We start from the raw sequence: 24803 nt of genomic DNA, 5'->3' as shown, positions 1-24803 counted from the left end.
ATTAACAGAGAAACATGAAACAAGGCAGATGACCCTAATGGTGACTGTAGTGTATGTATATAACTAACCTTATATTCTAAGAAACATCATAAATTATCAAAAGATAAATTATTCAGCAATAATCAGTATTAGGAAAATTATAATAGTTATTTGAAAAAATAAAATAGAGCCTCACTTCACATTCCCTGAAATTAATTGCGCAGAATATCCCAAATGAAGGAGAATACATACCTAGATTATATTCCAGCCACTGATGCCCTTCAATTAGTTGATCAATTAAGGCAAAATAATGGGAAGTAGCTTCATCAGGCATGACCCAGCCGCCTGTCACAATTTCAAATTGACCATTTTCTATTAAACTGAAGAGAAAATAATAAGAGTTTACATTAACAAATGTAAGAAAAGTTCAAATAAAAAAACTAAACAAACAATTACAGCCTTTAACTATAACCAGTATTTATCCTAGTTTTAAAACAGTATTTTTCATACCAGTGAATGAATTTCAATTTGAGGCCTCTGATAACGCACTCTTAGTAAAGTACCTTGAGTAATCCCTCTCCTACCCTGGGCAAAGCCACGAAGATCATTTTGGAGGTTCCTTTTCACAGGGGTATAATCTGCCACACAGCTTCAAAGATTCTCAATGTCAGGAGCTACACAGACTCATTTCTGAATCTTGCGGAGCCCCTGGCAAAGTGCTTTACTCAGGACATGCTTGAGAAGTATGTATTGTACGGCTGTCATCTTAAGTACAGTATTTGTTTCAATATACCTTTATCAGAAAATCAGTATTTACTTTAGTCCTGATAATGCTGGTAAGTTAATCATGCAAACTACTCAAAAAATAATAAGGGTAAAGCTAGTAAATATCACATGACTCTGTGAATACAGAAAACATTATAAAGCACTTTGACTTAGTTAAAATGTAGACTGTATAATTTACTTTCCAATACTGAATAAAATATTATCGTTATACTAAATTATCACTGTCTACTGGGTACTCCTTTGCTGTGACTTTAGACAAGGTGACAAGATCCCCAGCCCTAATAATTGAATTGTTTTAAGAAGACACCTTCCCCTGAGGAAAAAAAAATCCTAAAATATTGAAAATTTGAGAAATGCCCAAGGAAGCATTCAAGTTAAGAAGATAAGCATATATCTTATGAGCCACAGACTTCTGAAGGTACAACAAGACAGTTTGAACAATGAGGTAAAATTTTAGAAAAAAGCAAAGCAGCTTCAAAAAGAATGGCCGCAGCTTAAAGCCAATGACCAAGCCAAGCTGAAGGTGAAGCAGATCAGAGGCACAAAGAGTGAATAAAGATTTTCCTCCAAAGCACGTAACAGAAGCCATGACATTAACACACATCTGACTTATTCACACAGGTGCACGAGTGTATGACCAATCACAGAATAGATAATGAAGTCAATTTCTAAAAAGATATAATCAAATAAAACATTTCCTGCAAATTTTGAAAGAACTGAATGAAATTTACGTTGCCATAGGGATCACCAACTAATATAATTTCACATGAAAATATGATGACTCATAGAATAAAGAAACTCAAAATGTCCAGGTAAACCACCAATTTCAAAGGCCTAAATAAAGACCGTCTAATAAAGAATCTGCAAGTTTCTAAAAAATTGCATTTCTATAGTTAACACAACTAAATTCAAAGATACTATGCCCAACCCTTCCTGGCAATGGGCCTTCCCTTGCAGTTAGTTAATTTTTCTTACCTTTCTGGTGATTGCCTCTTTTAGCCAAATTCTAAAGGCCATGGACCAGTCCTGCCCTTTATACCTTATACCTGCTAGCCTGGGATGTTAGGATGGTTTGGGGTTCAATAACTGACCATCAAATAAGGAAATTTAACCTTACTATCTTAATATCCAAATAAACAGATCCTTTGGAAAATTTCATATATGTATTTCTGGAAAATAATCTCTTTGTTTGATTTTGAGTAAACATGAAAGCCAGATTTTAAAAAAAACTAAATAATAAATTTTTAAAAATACTCCAATGGTGGCATTTTTCTTTCTTCATCTATATCAGTTATATTTTGCTACATAATTCCTATTCCATAGACATGAATGGTCTTCAAGGAATAGTCCATCAAACAAGGAGTCACACACATTATACACAGCCGCTACTTTTCCCAACTCATTTGTGACTAATTCGCCCCTTTCCTACCAGGCCTTAGATGCTATTTTACCATACTACATGAATAAGCTCATATCTAGACACAGTGGTTACTTTCAAGACTAACCTACTAATTTTGGAGAGGCATGGAAAGCTTTCCATTTATTAAAATGTTTTCAGCACTTTGTTATCTATTCTCTTATCTCCTATCTTTCCCAACCTGGCTGGTCCCAACTACCCTCATGTGTCAGTTCAGAAAAGTCTTCACAAGCACCTAAGCTAAACCAACATTGCGCTGTACACTATTTTCTATCCATCTCATTTGAACGAGAACCAAACTTCCCTGCCTCTTCTCTCTCCCTCTTCACTCCTACCCACCGTTAGAATGTAAGCTCCAGGAGGGCAGGTCCAGGAGGTGCTGTTTCATTCTGGCCTAGAAGCTTGCTAGGTACACAGCGGGCACTCAAAAATCTTTGTTAGATCAATGAACGAAGGAGTCCATCAGATTAATGTGGGTATTTATACTAAATTTTTATATTAGATGAAGCTCACAGATACATGCAAAAAGAATTAGAAAGGGAAGGGTCAGGATGAAGTTTTAATGATCTTAGGTATGAGGTGATATGATCTAGAGAATATGGGAGCAGGAGAAAATATGGAGGAGGCAGAAGAGAGAAAAGGCATTTCATTAGAAAGTACCAGTGGTATTAGAAAATGACTGGAGATAGAAAGGTTTGAAGCAAGTAAGACTTAGCGTTTTAATGCCAGGGGTTTAAAGGAGTGGTAGTAACAATACACTGGCAGTGGAGGTCCCCTGAGAAGGGAAGTCACTTTGCAGTAATGAGTAAAAATTGGGACTGGACTCTTTGTAACAACAGAACATCCTAAAGGAGCTAACTGAAAAAGAAGAGCAGGCTTAAGAAAAGAGGCCAATGGGCGGCACCTGTGGCTCAGTGGGTAGGGCGCTAGCCCCATATACAGAGGGTGGTGGATTCAAACCCGGCCCCGGTCAAACTGCAACAACAAAAAAATAGCCGGGCGTTGTGGTGGGCGCCTGTAGTCCCAGCTATCCGGGAGGCTGAGGTAAGAGAACGCCTAAGCCCAGGAGTTGGAGGTTGCTGTGAGCTGTGACGCCACAGCACTCTACCAAGGGCGATAAAGTGAGACTCTGTCTCTACAAAAAAAAAAAAAAAGAAAGAAAAGGGGCCAATAAAAAAATTAAGTTTTAGGGGCGTTAAAAAAGGAAATAGGGAAGGACGTGAAATCTAAAGCAAACACAGAGAAGGACGGTCAAAGATCAAGCAGAAGGAGGAGAGGAAATGCAGGTGACAAGGAAAGTTAAAAACAAAAAGAATAAATTTATGAATTTAGCCTGAAACATTCTAGGAAAGAGACATGAGAAGCAACCTGCCCTTCCAGTGGGTAAAAGCCATTAAAAAGTTACAACAACTGTAACTTAGAAACAGACACAACGGGGAGCCAGAATAGGAAGTTGAGAAATAGATTTTTAAAATATTTATATTATTCAAATAGCCATTGGCATTGAATATGTCTCAAAAAACTAAAAATGTAACTACTACATGATCCAGCAATTTAATACCATGTTTTATCCAAAGGAAAAGAAATCAGTATGTCAAAGGGGTGCCTACAGTCCCATTTTATTGCTGCACTGTTCACGATAGCAGAGATATGACATCAACCTTAATATCCATCAAGGGATGAATGGATAAAGAAATGTGGTCTATAAACACAATGGAATGTTCAGCCATAAAAATATAATTAAACCTCGTCGTTTGAAGCAACATGGATGGAACTGGAGGTCATTATTATAAGCCAGGCACAGAAAGACACTCACATGTGGGAGCTAAAACAGAGGCTCTCAGGGAGGCAGAGAATAGAATGATAGGTACCAGAGGCAGAGAGGGTGTGCAGGTAAGGGGCGGATGGGGCGCAGATGAAAAGAGGCTGGTTAATGGGTGCCATCACAACACAGTTAGAAGGAATAAGTTCTAACATTCAATAGCAGGGTAATGTGAATATAATTTTAAAAAATGTGTCATATATTTCAAAGAGGACTTGAAAAAAATGTTCCCAACACATAAATAATAAATAAAATAGTTGAGGTGATGGGCACAGCAAATATTCTGACTTGATCATTAATTACAGTCAACGCATGTAACAAAATATCACACATACCCATAGATACATAAAAATATTAGTATCAGTTAAAAATAAAATAAAAAAGACATCAAATTAGTGGAGAAAGAATGGATTACTGTTTTTCTAAAAAAAAAATTCCAATCAGAGTGATTTAAAATAAGCTCATAAGAAAAAATCCAGGTATTTTATGTCATAAAAGTCAAGAGACTCATATTTTAAAATAATATGCTCATATAGGTTTTTAAGAAAAATTGCATGAGTAGGTCAAAAAACAGGAATAAATGATGTCATAATAGCAGGCCAGAAAGGTTTGGGTTTTGGTTAGCCCAGTTTCTCTAATCAGATAAAACAAAACATGCAATGGAAAAAAACAGACAACATGATTTTCAAGTTAATGAATATTCCTATGTTTCTGAACTGCCTGTTTTTCTTCCAGGATCACCTTTAAACCATCTATGAGGATGAAAAAAATAGAACATAAACCAGAAGATTCTTTCAGGCAGGAAGGTTTGCTCTGATATAAAATATTTACTGTGTGAGGCCTAAACACTTTCCATTCAACCACAACAAAAACCCAGAAACTTCAGAAGCACACAAATTTGCTCTGTATTCTAGAATATATATGATGAGAATTGTCTGATGAATGAGAAAAAAAAAAAAGTCCAAAAGACATAAGGAAAACGGTTGACTTACTTATTAAGAAGGATTATCATGATTATCATCATTTAGTGGCGACTACAAACAAGACCAAAATTCTTACAGAAATAATACTTCAGAAAATACTTTACTTTAAAAAAATTATAGAAATAAGAGAAAAGCTATGTTAGCCTGCAAAAAAGTACCACACTTAAAATTGATACTGTTAGTGATAGATTAAAACACATTGTAACCATACATTCCAGACTAACAATTTTTTTTTAATTAAGAAATAGTTAATACCTGTATCAACAGAGAAACCTACTTAGAATGAACACAGCACTTCCAAACATTTCCAATGAATGAGCGCAAAGCTTCAGTTGAGCTATGTCTGACAGGCAGGGGAATGCAAAGTCCAAAAGATGAGTCCACTCGAGGGCATCTATTGCTTACTTTCTATCAAGACTTGCTGATTTCTGGCAGAGTGTTTTACATATACACTTTGTGATATTTACTAATAAATACCAGAGCTAGATGAAAAAGTAGCAAAATGCAGGGAAAGCAAGGGGAACAAAAGAGTACATTTATCTAGAAAAATCAGAAATTAGAAAACCAGGCACTGACTCTCAAAATGAATAATACCCATGTTTTGTTGTTCACAGTAATGAGTTAACTTCTAACAAATGGTAAAAGACATTAAAGTACTTCCATGTTTCTATTTCAATGATGGGGAATTTGGTATAAAAAGCTTATGAAAATATCCGATCAAAATTAAGCTGAGCAGGCCTGTCATTGCTCATTTTGCCTAAGATACAGAATTTACACTTACGAATTTACTGCAAAACACAAGAAGCTGCAAATCATTTTCTCTAAGTGTCACTTTTTCCCCTAAGTAGAATCATAAGACATTTGGAATTCGGTCACACAAAAAAGATACACTCAAGGAGCTTTTTTCCCTAATGGGGAAATTGTTACAGACAACTTAGTAGCAAACAATGCATCATTTAGCAAGCTTCAAAGAATCGCAAATTAATTTCACGTGGAAAAAAATGAGTTGAATTTGTAATCATACATCTGGGGAAATATGAAATAATACAAGATGACATACATGGTTTCATTCCTAAATTAAAAAAAAAAAAGTTAAATGGACAATTCAAAAGGATAGAGGCTCCCAAGGAATCAATTTATACCCTAAAGAATCTACTAATAATTCTCTGATTCATAGTCCTTTCATGGAGAGTTAGTTATCTAGTATGATAGTAATAATAAGATTTATTTTAAACCCCCTCATATAATAAATTAGGGAAAGTCATTGTATATTTTTTAATGTTGTTGATGCCTACCTATAAAGATTTAGTATTTGAGAAGCAGAGGACAAATTACTTCTATCTCATCATTTCTTCCTCATTTCATTCCAGTCATACTCCCTTCTTTCAGATCACTTGCCTATGTTTTCCATTTGCCTTATAATTTTTCTTTCCCCTTGTAATATTTGCTTCACTGGCTCTATGGATCCATTAGAAATCATTACTGGCCACTGCATCCCACCCAAACAGTTACCGTTTAATCCAAAGCTTTTCTTTCATTGCATTGATAACAAACTCAGACTGAGTATCTCTATGTTGCTGTCTTTCTCTTCCAATAGACTATAAGCACCAGAAGAACAGGAATCACATCTGTTCACAGTTTAACATTTAATGTTCCTGTTAGTATCAAACTATAAGAAATAAAGCAAAACAGGCAATCCTTTGAAGTGGGATATTTCAGAAAGAACTGACTTCTAAAATTGAAAAGAAATTTAACCTTGCTCGTAAGAAAATACAAGTTAAAACTTAAGTGAGATGTCACTTTTCACTTATCACCTATCAGATTGAAAAGATCAAAAAGTTGTATAACATACTATGACGTCAAGGATGTGTGCAAATAGATATTCTCACACATTGCCAGCGATAACTATTAAATCATAAGATGTGCATATACTTTTATCCATGCCTACTTAAAATAAGTCAAAATATTTAAGAATATAGAAAACAGGCTGGGCGCCCATAGCTCACTGGTTAGAGCACCAGCCCTGTGCACCAGGGGTGTTGGGTTTGAACTGGACCCAGGCCTGCTTACTATAAATGAATGAATGAATAAATAAATAAATAAATAAATGCTGCTTGTATGTATGTATGTATAGAAAACAAAATAAAACCTTGTAGATACTAAAGATAAAGGATACACTATGCGTTAGCAAGAGACCAAAAATAAAATTGAGAGTATTTAAATAAATTAACCCCTATTCATAAAATAGATTTTATACTAAGTCTCCAAGATATTTATTTATTTGAAAAGTTTGGTACAACACCCATTAGGATGGCTATTATTTAAATGGGGGTGAGGGGGAGGGGAACAACACAAGTAAGTGTTAAGGATGCAAAGAAATTGGAAATTGTCCATTGCTGGTCAGAATGTAAAATGGTACAGCCAATGTGGAGAACAGTGGGGACTTTTTGAAGGATTCTTCAAAAAAATTAAACAGAAATACAGCATTACCCCACTTCTGGGTATATACAAAAAAGAATTGAAAGAATGGACTCAAACGAATATCTATACACCCATGTTCATGGCAGCATCATTCCCAAAGTCTGACATTCTGGTTTCTATCACCATAGATCAGTGGAGACTTCATAAAACAGAATCGCACAATATTTATTCCTCTGTATTTGGCTTCTTTTGCTTCACATATTTGTGAAACTCATCCACATGACTGTGTATTTCAGTAAATCGTTATTTTTTCTTCCAGAAAAAAATCATTCCGTCATATGAATATACTAAATTTTTCAATCCCTCATCGTGCTGATGGACACTTGAACTGTTTCCAGTTTGAAGTTCCCGTGACAAGGTCTGTTATGGAAGTGACTACACAACTTTCACAGACATGTCTTCATCTCTCTTAGGTAAATTCCTAGGAGTAAAGCTCCCGGGTCACATGGCGGGTGTTTAATTTTGAAAAACTCTTGGAGGCTTTTCAAAAGTCACCCACACTTTTACACTCCCAGCAGCAATATATGAGGATATATATATACTCTTGCTAACCTGTGGTGTTGTGAGACAGTATCTCCCTGGGAGAAATTTGGATCTGGAGGTCCCACATGGTCATGCATTACCAGCCTTGCAGGAACAGCCAGGCCCCGCCTCCTCCCCCACTGAGGCAGTCTAATCGACTTCCAGGTGTGTGAAATGCCATGCTCTCGCTCATCCCTGCACCACGGTTACAGTTCGCTTCTCATAACCCGGGATCCCTTCTCCACCTTCTGACACCCACGTCCCGACTGACCAGTTCCAGTTATTCTTCGGGTTTCAGCTTGAATATCCCTTAAGGAAACCCTCTAGACCTCCTTCTTGCTTCCATAAAAGAGAACCCTTTATTGTAATACTGTGTTTAAATATGTGTCTTCTCTGCTCTTCCCTGAGGGCTAGGACCAGGTCAGTCTTGCTCACCTCCTATACCTCTGAGCAAAGCACAACAAATATTTGTTGAGTGGATGAAGAAATAAATAAGGGAAGGCTTCAGAGATGAGGTAACATTTCAGCTGAGTCCTAGAAGTGAATAGGATTGAAATTGCCCAATGCACAAAAGGAAGAAATAAAAATCCAAACTGAATACCTGGGCAAATTCCTAAACAGCACGAACAGTGTGTGTCCGAGGACACCCATGTGACCAAGTGTGCCCGAGACCAGATAAGAGGCAGGAAGTGCTGGAGGTAAGGGTGGACACATTGGGAAGAACCAGAGAAAAGAACAGTACGTGTCAGGTAAAGGAGTTGATCTGTCCCTTTTTTACACGGAAATGTCACGGAAGCATTTTAAAGCAAACCTTGTCACACTGGCATGCCAGAAACATAACGGTGCTGGTGAGATGGAGGAAGTGATACAGCTGGGAACAGGAAGACCACTGGGAGGTTTTCACAATGGCATAAAACAAGAGCGATGGGGGTAAAAAGGAAAGGTCAGAGTCACAGATACTTAAGAGGCAGAATTGACAAGGCCCAGGGACTGACTGGATGTGGCAGGGATGGCAGGTGGATGGGCAGAGCCCCACAAATGCTGACAGCACTGGTTCCGGGGCCAGGCTGGCTCCGGTCTTAACTCCACATTTACTAGCTGGGTGACCTTACCCATGTTCCTTAACACTTCTGCCTCGGATCCCTCAACAGCAGAATGAAGGTAAGAAGGACCTTAACTCAAGAGCCTGCTAGAGGACTGCTGAATAGACACACGAGTGCCTAGAATGTGCCTGGCACACTGTAAGCTCTTAGCGTTACCTCTTACTGTCACCATTAACCAAGGAAGAAGAAAGTGGCGTGGGTGTTGTATTAGATCTGGAAGTAGTCACCATGCCTGGTAGTTAAAACCACGGTGTGGTTTCCACTCAAAATGGAGAGAGGAGAACCATGGGATGTTACCCAACAGGGGAGAACAGAAACATATGAAAAGTGAGAAGGAAGAAATCAGAGAAGTGATGAAAAAGGAACGCTCAGCAAGGCAGGAACAGCCCCTACAGAGAAAGTGCTCAGGGTCACAGAAGCCAAAAAGGGAAGAATTTCAAGGAGAATCTGCCAACGCTGCAAAGAAATCCTCCCTAAGAAATGAGAAAGTATCCAAGAAAGAGCACCAGGGAAGCTCCTCGGGGCTTCTCTGACTGCCCATGGTGCACATAGAAGCCGGGGCTAAAGGAGAAGCGGAAGCAGCAGAGCAGCCCCACCCAGAGGAACTGGGATTGGAGAGGGTGCGGACAGAGTATGTGCTTTCCTAAATAAATGTATACTGTGCTTCAACGATTAGAACTTACGTTATTTTAGAAACTGGTACACTGCATTGATCCCTTTGGAGAAATGCTAAGTATCTTTAGGCTCGAAACTCAATCCAAATCTGCAAGTGATCTGAACCTCACAAGGCACACTGTAATTTCTCATTGCTCTGTAAATTTTATACCAGGTTTTGATTAAATAACATAAAATCTAACCTGTATAAAATGTATGATAAATGAGTCTGTGTAACATATCTTTTTCTAGGAAAACCCTAAATGGACATCAGTTCAATTTGGATTCTTATTAAGAAAGTAACATCAAATATTTCTCTGATTTCAATAAGCAAACAGAGATAGGTAAGAAAATAGGGTAGATCTTTCCAATACAAACACAGAAGAAAGACAAAAGAAGGTGATAGAAAGATGAGATGAAAAAAAGGTTTGCATTCTTGGCAAAGCAATGAAGTACAGACACAAAATTTATACTGATAGTACTTTCCTCCAGTACACATCAGGAGCCTTATTTTACACCAAAAGATCCACAAAGAGAAGCTGGTCAAGACTTTAGTGAACACAAAAACTATTCTTCTATTCCAACACCTCAGTGGGTTTGTCTACTGAACACTGGTCTCATAGCAGGTACAATGAAAAACCTGGCCCAATGTCTCAGAGCTCAGAGAGGAACAAGGAACGTGCCATATGCTGGATGCCAGGCAGGGGAAATGCTGAAGTTAATGTTTTCATCTGCCTGACTCTAAATAAGGGTTCATATTTGTGTGTGTTGTAAACACTGTGTAGTTCTTAATTGCCTTTAGTCCAAAATATCCAAATATGAAGCCTGAAAAGCAAAAAGAATGTTAGCATGCGAGTCATTTTTAAAATAAAACAAGCATAAAAGACAATGTGCTGATTATTTAATGTTAAGTAAATTATTTAACTCCAACAGGTATGTATCACAAATAGGCACCATGACTCTAATTTATTACATTATTTCAAGTCATGAGTAATAGAAAAGCTGGATGTTGTTTGCCTAGATGTCTCTTTAGTTAACTAGATTCTCATTTTTTAAATCTTATAGAGCTAAATACTGCCAAGGGGTTGGTGAGGAAGGCAAAATCAAACAAGTCATTGTTAGAATAGATTATAGAGAACATCTGAATTATGTTTCTGTTAAGTTCCCATAATCAATTAGTATTCTTTAGGGACAATGAAAGTTCACATGGAACTCTGCTGGAATTAACAAGTTCTACACTACAATAGCCAGCTTGCAAATTTAGGTACAGATATTTAATACATAGTTTATCTTCAAAAAAGGGAAAACAAGCCATCGCACAATCAGTATTCTAGCAGTCAAAAAAAAAAAATCTATTAGTGACTCCACCTAGTTCAAGCTCAGAATTTTCAATTATGGAGCAAACCTAAACATTAAGTTTTCAAAAAAAATGCATTTAGGCAATTAATACTAAGAATGCTTTGTTCAAGTAAATAGAGAAAAAATTACCCTAGTTAGATAAATGTACTATATGAACAAAAATGAATGATTCTAGCTAAAAGGAAAAAAAACTTTGGCAAACCTTGACCAGAAACAAAACAGCCCTCATTTGCACGAACATGGTTATGAAACAAATTTTTTCTTTAAGCAAAATGTTATCATTAAACATCAGCCCTACATTCCAGAATATTTTAATTGACATTTTTGTATATCAAATGTGACCAAGTATTGGCAATTTTTTATGGTTTAAACTAAGTCAAATAGCCAACAGAATAGAAAGGAGAGAGGGAGAACTTGCATCCAGACAGAATCAGGAAGGGGGACTATGCTCAGGCCGTAAGAATGGCAGCACTCATGGCTGTAATCCTAGTACTCTGGGAGGCCAAGACAGGTGGATTGCTTGAGCTCACAAATTCGAGACCAGCCTGCGCAAAAGCGAGACCCTGTCTGTACTAAAAATAGAAAAACTGAGGCAAGAGGATCTCTTGGGCCCAAGAGTTGGAGGTTGCTGTGAGCTGTGATGACACCATGGCACTCTACCCAGGGTGACAGCTTGAGACTCTGTCTCAAAAAAAAAAGAAAAAAAATCTTAAAAAAATATTTACCCTTCATATTTCTACTTCCCTTTTTGAACATATGGAATGCAGCTGTAATGTCTGTTGTAATATCTTTCTTGGGTAATTCTAATGTCTGTATAATTCTGGGTTAATTTCAATAGATTGATTATTCTCCTCAAAAAAAAAAAAAGAATGGCAGCACTTCTGACAGATACAGACAGGTGACACTGAAACAACACAATTACTGACCCACGACTGTCCTGCATAAAAAATCATCATGGAGTCCATGTCATAAACAGAGAAGATTCTGACAGCTTTTCAGAACAGCCCCTAGTCCAGAGGGCAAGGGCTGAAGGAGAGCTGAGTCCTCGGACAGACAGCAATCACAGTTTTCACCCTCAGGCTGGGAGGCTGCCAAGCACACTGGACCTGTGACAAGCAGCTCCTTCAGACACACGGTGCTCCCCACCTGCTCACAGGCCATTACTGGAGAAAGTGAGGTGCAGAAAGCCAGCACCAGGCTCAGCAGCTTCACCACAGAAACAAGGTACTTGACAAATGGGGTGGTCCTTCCCTAGGTCCTCACAGGGCCCCAGCTCTTTTTATGACCTGGGCACCCTCCCCAGCTATTGGATCCCCGGTGTTCATATGACCTTCCAGGATATAGTTCTTTAACAAAGAAACTAAGGCAGAATAGATCATCTAACTTTCTCATTTGCAAGGAAACACAACCTGACTTTGGATAGAAAACATGGAGGGAGACGGTCCTGGGCACACAGAATGGAAGACAGGCTAAAAGTCTGGGCTTGACCAAAAGCTGGAGGAAAGTGAGAGTTCATGCTGCAGGGACCGCAGGACTGAGAAAGGTCTCTGGCATGCAGGTGCAGCGAGGAGTGTCCTTCCCTCTGGGTCTGCTTCCCTCCTTCCCATCTGTCCACTCCCATTTGCAGGGGTCCTCAAACTGCAGCCCACGGGCCACATGAGGCGGTGTGATTGTATTTGTTCCCGTTTTGTTTTTTTACTTCAAAATAAGATATGTGCAGTGTGCATAGGAATTTGTTCATAGTTTTTTGTTTTTTTTAAAACTGTAGGCTGGCCCTCCAACAGTGAACTGACCCCCTGTTTAAAAAGTTTGAGGATCCCTGGAAAGATTCAAAGCCCTGGGAAAGAGGTCACAGCTGACCTGTCTGGGCTAGGGCAGGAAGAGGGAGGACCTGTTTCCTCTGTGTAAGAGACCATTTCCCAAAAGGAAATCAGGTGAAGTAGAAGCCAGGCGTTCAGCAATGACTGATCCCTATAGCAAGGAAAGTGAAGTACTGGGTCAGAACGGGAAGGGATTCCAGGCAAGTTACTCGTTACGTGGGACAAATTCCAGGTGTGAATACAGCTTTTCTTGCTCAAGAATAAAAAGGTGGAAAACATTTGGACTATGCACAATAAGAAAAAGAACAGAGGGCCAAAGTTAAAACAAGCCTTCAGAGTCAGAGAAGACTCATCTGAGAGTACTGAAGAGGGGTGAGGGCATAGGCAGGAAATTCTTGAGAAAAACCTCCCCAAATGCTGTAAATATAAGAAATTAAAAGAAAAATGCATATGAAAAAGAGACCCTAGAGACTCGATAACCACATAAACGGATTCTAAAACAAAAGCAGTTATCAATTAGTAAGTGCAGAACATAGAAGCTAAAAAAACATTCAAAGTGATAGATGAAAACTTAAATACTTAGATATATAACTTTGCAAAAATTTGTACTTTCATGGATATAGTAAAAACATTCAAATAGCATCTGTGCACAAGACAAAAGTTATCTTCAATGAAGCATTATGTTAAGGAAATTTTTTTAAGGTAGAAAACATATATTTTATAGTTAAAATCTACCATTAAATGATGTAGATTCTCAAGATAACTTCAGAACTAAAATTTACATATGGCATCCAAGAGAAATACACAACTGACAAATTAAAGTTAAAATAAGAGCCATTAACATTTATTGGGGATTTAAAATGTGCCAGGTATTGTGCCAAGCATGTTATTTGTATTAATTTAATCCTCACGAGAACTAAATAAAATAACATAAACATTCCAATGTTAAATAAATAATTAGCATTCCAATATTACCCCCACGTGAAGAAACTGAGGCACAGACAAGTTATGTAACTTGCCCAAAGTAACACAGTAGATGGGACTTCCCAGGAAGCCTGGCCCTAGTGCCCAGACCTATAACTCCAAATCCACTGCCCTTAAAGTAAAGAGGGCAGCACAGGTCAGGCAAATTCAAACAAACAAACAACAGAAGACTGATAGTAATATTAGTCATTTAAAGGAGAAAAGATGGTAATTTGTCAATGATGAAAGATAAAATTTATGATGAAGGAAAAGAATTTATGATGAAGAAAAGCCAGGGAGTGCACAGAACCTTGCAGTCCTTGCCCCAGCATAGATAAACTCCATGTCTAGTAAATGAATGAATGAATGAACAAATGAGCTAATAAGGCAGCAAAGATCAGACAAGAAAGAAAGAAAAAAAAAAAACATAAAACACCCCAAAATTTAAAAAAAAAAAAAAAAGCTGGCAGAGGAATAATAGCAAAATAAATAGTCAGTTCTGCTATGAAAGATTGTTTTAAAAGTGGGAATTTGGTTCCGAAGTGATTGATTAGGGAACGTATTTTGCACTGCTTATGCACAACTTAGTCCTAGGAAATACTGGAGAAGGCAGAAAACTCTACTGAGCTGAACTGAGCTGTGCAAGAATACACAAGGCACCCCTCTAATATCTCCTAGCTCCAGGCGGGCAGTGACCCACACCCTCCAGATCTGCCACACAACTTAACTCTCCAATGGATTTCAGATAACCCCCTTGCTGCCAATTCACAAAAACTCATGATCTATACTCCTCTCAACACCCATTTCCACAACCGTCAGGTCTTTTTTAAGGTAACCTGACACATTTACTTATGCATTCTTAACCAATTAAACACATGTGAAACTGGACTAGCATCTTTAGTACATTTCCAACTTTTGTGTGTGTGTCATTAATGAAGTGTTTAAGTGCTGTACAATAAGCCCACTTTTTCCATAAGCTCTGTGGTTTTCACCGCACAATTCTGGAATGTGATTGTGGCATGACAGCAGAACTGACCGCACAAAGACGAATTCTAAAATATTGAACTAGCAGATACCCACCGAACTCTGCCTTCTAGAAACAGCTCTTCAGGTAGCAGTGGAAGTTCATCTAGCAGACACCCACCAAACTCTGCATTCTACAAACAGCTGTTCAGCTACCAGAGGAAGTTCATCGATACTGACCACACATTAAGTCACAAAGAAAAACTCAAAAAATTCTAAAAAATAAAAGGTATACAATCCATACACCCTGACCATAAAAACGTTAAAGCCCTTTTTAAGCCAGGTGTGGTGGCTCATGCCTACAATCCTAGCACTCTGGGACTCTAAGGTGAGAGGATCCCACGAGACCAGCCAGAGCTAAAAAATTAGCTACATGTAGTTGCCTATTCCTGTCCTCCTCTGTAGTGAGAGGCTGAGGCAGAAGATCCTTTGAGCCCAGTAAGCTATGATAACACCACTGAACTCTACGCAAGCCAGACTCTCAAAAAATAAATATAGATAAATAAATAATAAAAGCTTGTTTTAAATAAAGTATATAGGAAAAATGTAACACAAAAAATTGTTTTACTAACATACTCAAGTCAGAGAGAAAACAGTAAGTACAGATACAGAATATTTTGGGGAAAAAAATAGCACATAGAAATGTAAATGCTAGCTAGAGCAGTGCGAAAAGGCAAACCCAGATGGAGACATGCTGCTTATTAAATGGACTGGCCCATGTAGCATTTGGTGAAAGTGGACAGAAGGACTCAGAAAGACAAAAGCAGAATGGACAAATAGGTTTGGGGCGAGAGGAGGGGTTAGGTAAATAAAGAAGCAACAAAATTAAGTAAATCAAGATAAAGAAGAAAAATCGGCTTCCCAAGAAAAGTAACAGAAAAAGCAAAAGTAAGTATAGATGGACAAATTCTTAAAACCTCACCAATCTGAGAGATTTTCCAAATCTCTAAAAAAAGATGCTGTTTTCTTAGAAAATATGAGGTATTGTTTGTACTCAAGGAGGAATGTTAAGATCTAAACAGACCAAAAACATTTTTTAATATTAAAACTTCGTCAAAGAATTTTACCTATAAAACAAACAGCAGTTCTCTGTGGTTTTACAAGACACCTATTAAATTTTAAAAGGTTGCAAACTACTAGGTAGCTCGATCTAAACTAAAGATTCAGAAACGCTAATGTGTTCTGTTTGGCTCTGCGTGTGCTCATCCATATGTATGTGCCCACATACGTTAATCTAAATTAGCTAACATTTCAATTTAAAAAGTCAAGAAACTTTATATGTAACATTTTGGGATTCCAGCTTAAGTAATTGGAGGGATAACCTGATAGCCTGGTTTCCATGGCAACACATGGCCAAAACAGAAGCGGCTAGCCCCTCTGGATGAAGCAGTGACCAGGTGGATCCAATACTCCCAGAGCCAACAGCCTCCACTTAAAGTACCTTCCTCACCAGCCCTCTAAGCACTCTGAGCCTGCAACCCAAAAAAAAAAGAACAAAAAAAAAAACCAAAAAACCACCTCCAATGAAAATTAGGGAAAATCAATTCTTCACAAATTACCTTTAAATGCTTATGTCAATTTTCATCACCAAAGAGATTTTGTTTTTGATGGAATAGAAGGAATTTAACTAATTCATTCTCAGGTTTGGGGAAAATTCAATGGTCACTCATTAAAACAATTTTTTCAATCGTTAACAATACATTGTATATTTCAAAATAGATAAAATAATGGGATGAGAATGCCCCTAACACAAAGAAAGGATAAATGCTTGATATCAGGAATATGCCAATTAGCCTTTTTGATCATTTCGCATTATACACTCATAGTAAAACATCACATGTACTCCATAAATATGTATAACTATTACATATCCATAACTCAAAATTAAACATTTTTTAAAAAAAGAAAATAAAGATGAGAGAAAATTTAAACTGTCAGTTAATGAAGCATACCATAAAGCCATAGTCAAACAAAATTATAATTACAGTCAAACAAAAAAGTCAATGAAATACGTTAAAAAGCTAAGAAATCAATGCATATTTACATATAATAAAGTTGGCACTTCAAATCAATAGAAAAGAATAGGCTATTAAAATCTCAGGGAGGCATCACAGCACAGGGGACAAAGGGCACAGCCCTGGAGCTGGACAGCCTAGACTGGATGGAATAACCAGCATTGCCATGACCTCACCAGTGATGCTGAAGGAGTCAGTGTCCTAATCTGTAAAATGAGGATAATAATTGCACCTACTTCAGATAATTGTTTGAAGGATTATCAGTTACAACATGGAAAGTATAGAACAGTAATACAATAGGTAAGAGTGAGTGATGTTAAATAAATGGAAAAAAAATCATGACGTAATTCTTAACCCCCGAGGAGAGGATATACGTAGTGGTCAGAGGACTTCCTACTGCACTAGATCAAAAAACAGATACATTTTAGTATTTCAAAAAGTGAATGGTCAAAAATAAAACTAAGGAAAAAAGGACTATTTATCTGACCTCTAAATTGGGGAAGGCCTTTTTAAATATGACAGTAAAAGCAATATCTAAAGAAATCAGAATAATAGATTTGAATACATAAAAATTTTTTTAAAAGTATGTACCACATACTAAGAAATTGAGAAGAAAATAAAAACATGAGAAAAAATAAGGAAGTTTTTAATATACATTAAAATGTCTGTATATCAGTAAGAAAATGTCTAACAAGCAAGTTACAAAAACTTAGCTTGTATGTATGAGGAAATACGCAATATTATTACCAAGCAAAATGCAAATTAAAATTTTTCATCTATCAAATTGGCCAAGGTTTTCAAAAATTATATTGTTAGCCAACAGGCAGAAAAATTGGTACTTTCTACATGGAAGACTGAAAAATACACTAAAACAAACTTCCCAGAAGTCACTCTGATTATATGCTTAAAAAATACCTTTAAAATGCTAAGCTCCTTTAACTTAGTAATTCCATTTCTAGGACAAGTCTGGAACATAAGGATTTAAATAGAAAGTTTCAAATGGCTTTCTCAGAGATGAAAACCAAAATCAATAAAAAAAGAAATGTGAAGAAATATTTTGTTTCAGGTATAAAAATAAGAATTTTCACCTTTTAAAAATTAAATATTTGTTTCATTGTACAATTAATCCTCAGTATTACCAAATTTTAAAAGATTAAAACAAACCTTTTAACAGCATCCTTCTTCTGATTATCTATAATATCCCACCACTTTGAAAGGTAAGAGATTTCAGACCACATAAACTTCCTCCTCGAGTCTTCTGCCAGCTTTAGGACCATATTATTAAGAATATACTGAGTCTTGTCTCTAAAGTAGTCATTGAAAGTCTTCAACCAACCTAAATCAAGACACAAATATACCACAAAAGATCTGATTCATACAGATGATTTCAACTCAGTCACATTCCATTGTATCACCTTTGGAAACCCTTAAATGTTTCATTCATATAAAGACATATTTAAAATTTTAACAAGTATTTTCAATTCATGAAATTCCATTTCAGTTTATACAGGACTCAAAAACCCACTAACATGGAAATGATGAAAATACTCTGAAAACTGCACAAATTCAGATAGAAATGACAAAAATAATAAAGATGACCTTAGGCTAAAAAAGCAGTTCTATATACCTAATCATTGTAATAGCCAATCCAATTTTTATCTCCAGTGAGAATTTTTTCAATTTTGAAAATCTAAACCATATCAAGTTGGCAGTACTGTTCTCAAAATATGGGATCCAAATTTTACCCTCTCACGCCACACCTAAAATTCCCCACCCATTAAATAAATTACACTAAGAATAAAGGAAGCGCAGGTATAAACTACACCTAAAGCGAGCAGCAGGGAATAAGATACTTACAACATTAATGTGAATATTAAGTAACAGAACTCTGCCAAAGATAGGTATTTGCTCCCAAAGGCTGTACATCACTCAATTTTTTAGAAGCACAGAGTGATGCTAATCAAATAATAAACACATGCACATCTATGTAAAGTTGTTCAAAAGAGGATTATAGATTGTCAGTCTGGTTCTTTGATTTTTCCTACACTTCTCAAAATACAGTGGAAATTTTATGTAAAAATATTGGCATTTTGGCTAAAAGAAACATTTTTTAAAAAGCCCACAAGTCTAAACACAGCCCCATGAGACAAATCATAAAAGGGCCAAGGCAAAAACATACAGAGCGACCAATTCTACCCCCTGCTGGTGGGCAAAGTGGAAAAGTGGACCTCTGTAAAATAACCTGTTCTTATCTATGAAACTTTACAGCAAGGAGAGTTTCTATCCACGTCGGCTGAACCACTTACTGCTCTATTGTTGCCAAACCCCAAACACGAGAGAATACTAAAGTAAGAGGGGTCCAGGTGACTGCTGCTTTTATCTGTCTATAATTAAGATTCCCTGTACATTACATTTGCTGGCAAAAAAAAAAAAAATAGAAGACTTCTAGGACAGAGAAAACAATACAACGACTTTGACAATGCCAATACAAAGTGCACTGCAGCTGTGACTGTATTTACAGCTCTTTCTTTAACTGAAATCTACTCATTCGTTCTACAATTATTTACTGAGCACCTACGACATGGCAAGTATAAAGTTACATGCTGAATAGAAATACAATAGAAAATATTCTTGAGAGGACTTTCCTAATCTAAGGTAATTTTAAGGTGGTTTGTTCCCTAAGAATGTTTCCAGGATACCTCAATTTTTCCATGTTTAACTAAAAAGCCTATATCTCTAGAAAAATTCAGATATCTCATGAAATAGGGGTTTGCAAAGCATCTCACGCAGCTTCATAAAGGACTAACCTGAAAAACTGCTCCTGACCACTAAGCCAGAACCCCACATCTGGATTCCCAGAGAAGAGCCAAGAAAATCCAAACCACCCTTACACAGGGATGCCCTAACTCCTTGTTGACCATGTCAACACTCCCAAGTTAAAAAGGGTTCAGAACTGAGCGTGGGATATAATATAGCACTTGATCAATACTAGCTGCTATCATCATCATCATCAGCCTCTAACTGCCCTTTCCCTCCATCTCTACAATTAAACCAGGTAAAGAGTAAATAAAAAAGACATTTCTAACACCTAATTTTTAAAAGTATACAATTAAAACATTCAAATAAACTGGTACACATCTTAAACATATTGGTGACCCCAAATTTCAGTTTGCATAAAATTCACGCTATGCCCTTGTTATGGGTCAAACTGTGTCATACGTCAAAGTCCTAACCCCTACTACCTCAGAATGTGACTACATTTGGAGACAAAGGGTCTTTAAACGGATAATTAAGGTAAACTGAGGTCATGAAGGTGGGCTCTAATCTTATTTGACTGATGTCCTTATACGAACAGGAGATTAGGACACAGACACACACAGAGGGAAGGCCATTCATATATATATAAGCCAACGAGAGAGGCCCTCAAAGAAACCAACCCCGCAGACACCTTGATCTTGGACTTCTACCCTTCAGAACTATGAGAAAATAAATGTCTGTTGTTTGAGCCATCCAGTCTGTGGTACTTTGATACGGCAGCCCTAGAAAAGTATAGAGTCCTGGACAAAAGAGTGTTATTACCATCTAAAAACTAAAGATCACAATGTGTGGAGAATTTATTTTATCAAGTATCATCATAATATTTAATGTAATATACTATTATCTACTTACATAGTATAAGATTGAGCTAAATTCAAATGTAAACAAGTAAATGTATTTCTGTACCATGGTCTTATTATACATGTGCAACAAGGACCACTTAAATTACACAAATGGCTCTATTAGAATTACCATCTTTAAGATATCACATATACCTTTTACCTGAATTTTAGCGAAAGTCAAAACTAATTCCTAAGTACCTGACTATTCACTAAAGAACTATGAATAGTGGAATGCCTCCAAAATTAATTTAATAAAACTCCAGTGATCTAGAATAAAAGGCAAATTTAGAAGAGCTACCCTGTTTCCCCGAAAATAAGACATCTTCCGAAAATAAGACCTACTTACAGGAAAGATAAGACCGTCCCCTGAAAATAAGACTTAGAGCATCTTTGGGAGCACACCTTAAAATAAGACACTGTCTTATTTTTGGGGAAACAGGGTAGTCTTTATAAGTAAGTAAGTAAGAAGTTTTTTTTAAGTGCAATAATTTATGTCCAACAATTATAATTTGTGATGAACTAAGGACCATTTCAAACACTAGTTTATCGTGTTAGTTTTTATAGAAGAATCTTAGTGACTGATTCCTTTTGCCTTCACCACTTAATATGCCCTTCCAAATTCATGCAGAAAATATGTCAAAGATATTTACATGAGCCAAAATACAAACTCACAGATGTCAACTTAAAAGCCTTCCATAAAACTCATCTATAATAGACACTAATATCCCAGCACAATTAATGAAGAATGAACCGAAAGATAGCCTCTTGCAGCTTTCAATGTTGAGTAATGTTAACAGTAAAATAGCTTTTATTGCTCTTACACAATGGAGTAATCAAGTATTCCCTTTCACTTTGAATTGGTTCTTTACTTTTCTAAATTACTGTAAAAACTACAATTGTATATTAACATGAGACCAATCAGAAAGGTAGTACAGTATTTGATGAAAAGTTGTAGGAGATGAATTTTTCTGACATAAAATTGTATTTCTACCTCTAGATTTAATAATCTTAGGACATTGAGTTGCAAACTGATTTACTTAAGTGGTCAATTCACAGCTTTTTCTTTCCCTTGAATACACTTGGAAATTGAACCAGGGCTAGAACAGCATTAAAATACTTTCCAATTTATTCTTTTTCACACTAACAACACTACCATCCATAAAAAACCTAATAGCTATTTTTAAAAAGTGGGAAAATATTTAAAACCAGGAGTGTATAATTAGAAATTCTACCAAGCAGGCATAAATTCAAACTTAATACCACTATTTTATTATTTCAAAAAAAGTTTAGGTTCTAGGACACAAAACTAACAGTCAGAAACTCTACTTCCTATTTTCAATGTGCATGAACAATTAAGCACCCAGTAATTGTTCACAGAAAAAATTACAATTTATATTTTAAAATGTAGGGCTCTCAATCATAGCTCAAGTATCTAGAGATTATGTGGACTTCCAATTCTCTTAAGGAACAAGCGTTTTCCCTGGTTCAGGGCATGCACAGTCCCACTCTGAGGACAGGGGGAAGAGGGGCCTGGCCTTGAGTCCTGGACTCTAGAAGGACCTCCCCATCCATTCTTCTGACCACACAGCTTTCAACAGGAAAAATCCACAGGACAAAAGAACTTGCTCACCCAGCGCCTGCCCTTCCCTTCTGAGCACCAGAGCCCACAAATCTATGTCCAAACAGCTCCAAAGCTGGCTTCTAGAGTCTAAATGCAAATTTATTACTTCAGCTTAGGAATGAACCCAAGAGTAAAAAATACTACTACACTAATAGCTTTAATAAGCTCACTGTCTATTCTGATGATAACCTGATAATCTTTGTCCAATATCTTTAGTGTCTATGATATTTATATTTAAAAAGAATCTGTGAGCCCTAAGATAATTTAAAACACCCATCTCGGTTTTAACTGCTACAATAATGATTTTTTAATGAATAAATTAATTCTACTCTAAAGTTAAATAAACACCAACCTTTTGGAAAACTTGAAAACAATTTTGAGTCAAAACTAATTGTATTCAGATAAATGACATATGGATAGTAAACATTTAAAATACGCAACTTAAGAATTAAGTTTTTTCCATTCAATGTGATAATATTCTCAAATTTAAAAAGAGTTAACTGGTACACCTCGTGGGTGAAGGGCTCAACTATAACTTGAACTTTACTTAAATGCAAACGATATAACCTAATCATTTGTACCCATACAATAACCTGAAATAAAATTTTAAGAGTTTCAAAAACAGTTACATTAAAATAGCCTTTACTGAAAAAAAGTTAATTAAAAAGTTTCCTTTATTTTAATAATTTCTTTTCTATCAATAAATGATCGACAAGTTTCTTCCATCATTTGTTAATCCCTTCAATATCTGACTGCAACATCCAGACTTGTACTTAAGGGATGACACTCGATCTTAATTGGTATTACTATTACTCTAATATGCTACTGATTAATTTTAATTCCAACATTTCTGTTATAAATTAAGCTTCCCTCCCCACCCCCCAAATAAACTGTGAAAGAGTTTTAATTAACGTTCTGGTTTATTCATGCAAATACATACAGAGCATGTAATAAGGGCAAAGCAATAAAGCAAAGCTAAATGAAAATAGATTCTACTGTGAAAATATGAACAAAATGCCATGGAAACAAAGAAACAGGAAAGTCCTACCAGAAGAAAGAGTCTTAGATTAGTCATCATCTGGATAGAGGGAAAGGGTGGTAGTTCCCAACAGAGGAAAGAACATATGAAAAAGCCGGGCAGCTGAGTATGGCTGCCCTGCAGGGTACATGATGGGAACATGGCGAGAATAAAAAATAGAAATAGAAGCAGGGACGAATCACTGACAACCTTCTAAATAAATCACTCTTTTTTCTTATGGAAAACTTGAGAAGGATGTTAAAGTTTCTGACCTGTGCTTTCAAAAATAACAAGAGTGGAAAGGCTAGACTAAAAAGGGAAAGTCAAAGCAGAGAGACAGGAAAAGAGACCACTGCAATAATTCTGTTAAACAATGGTTACAGGTTACAGTGGAAATGGACAGAGGGAAATAAAAGGCCCAGGAAAAAAAATGAAGAGAACTTACTAACAGACTAAAACTTCCAAGAGAGTAAGCAGAGAGTTGAAGCTGAGGCTTTCAAAGACCTGTGAGTATTTGGAAACTTGCTGATTCCTCTAAATGCTTCTGAACTCAGGTTTCTGAAATAATCTAACCTTTTTTGGGGGGGGGGCGGGGGGAGTGACTCAATGTCATCTAAGAGCTTTCTGATATCAGCTTAACTTTCATTTTATGTTGTTGAAGAGAGCACTTTGGATCCCTTTAAGGTGCTGTCAACTGGAAATTTTATCCCACACGGAAAGAGTCTATCTGCTTCACCATTAGGACGCAGGGATTTTGTTTGTCCTGCAGCTGTCTGACGTCCATCTGTGACCCCTTACTGTCCTGCCTTTCTCAGCACCCTTTAAATGACCTGCATACCTTGAAACCTGAGACATACCTGCAATTGTTAGATCGACCTCCAAAATAATTTCTAAATCTGTGCTAAAGTTTTCCCCTCCCTTGCTAAGAATCCCATCTATAAGCGTCTACTAACAACAACTGAGGATGCTTCAGGCCTAATAAGTCTCCCCAAAGAGAGCTTTGGTTGCTTGAAACAATGAAAATTTTGTCTATAATATGAGAGACAGTGTTAAAAGTAAAAGTGACTATTGGACAAATTATCAAAGTTTCTACAGGACACGAAAGCTGGAAAATACTGCTTCTAAATCACTTTCTTATAGTAAAAAACGTAGCAATGAGGATAACCACTCACCATCTCATGTACTAATGTTGTATTTAAGGACAAAGACATCCATTCCCATAAGGATAGAACAGAAAAATTAAGTAGGGAAAAAAGGGATAGGAAATAGTGCAGTGAGGTGTCCCGTTTTGCAAGATAGTTAAAATCTCTTTTTATGATTAATAATACTAAAGGAAATGACATTTGGCTTGGAAAGACTTTCCTCCTAAAACTGCTGCCTGTGGTTTCAGAAGATTTACTTGTAAAAGGCAACATTAAAAATGGTTCCAAGTCCTGGTTCTGGAACCAGATTGCTTGGGTTCAAACTCAACCCTAACACAGACAGATTACTTATCCTCTCTTCTGCCTTTTTCCTTATCTATAAAATAAGGGTAATAATAGGACTTTGTCATAAAGTTACTGAGAAGAGGAAAGGATT

At 36.6% G+C, this 24803-nt stretch overlaps 1 protein-coding gene across 1 annotated transcript in view; it reads right to left on the bottom strand.

The window, feature by feature from the left end:
• MAN2A1 (mannosidase alpha class 2A member 1) overlaps positions 1 to 24803 on the bottom strand; it is a 214105-nt gene that overhangs the window by 148060 nt on the left and 41242 nt on the right. The window contains exons 4-5 of the mRNA XM_053565980.1: positions 18092 to 18263; positions 232 to 359 (exon numbers count right to left, since the gene is read on the bottom strand). Coding sequence (XP_053421955.1) covers positions 232 to 359; positions 18092 to 18263 — 300 coding nt within the window. The remainder of the gene's footprint in view (positions 1 to 231; positions 360 to 18091; positions 18264 to 24803) is intronic.

The sequence above is a fragment of the Nycticebus coucang genome, chromosome 17 (genome assembly GCF_027406575.1).
Source record: "Nycticebus coucang isolate mNycCou1 chromosome 17, mNycCou1.pri, whole genome shotgun sequence".
NCBI lineage: Eukaryota > Metazoa > Chordata > Mammalia > Primates > Lorisidae > Nycticebus > Nycticebus coucang.
This window is presented reverse-complemented; position numbering and strand designations above follow the sequence as displayed.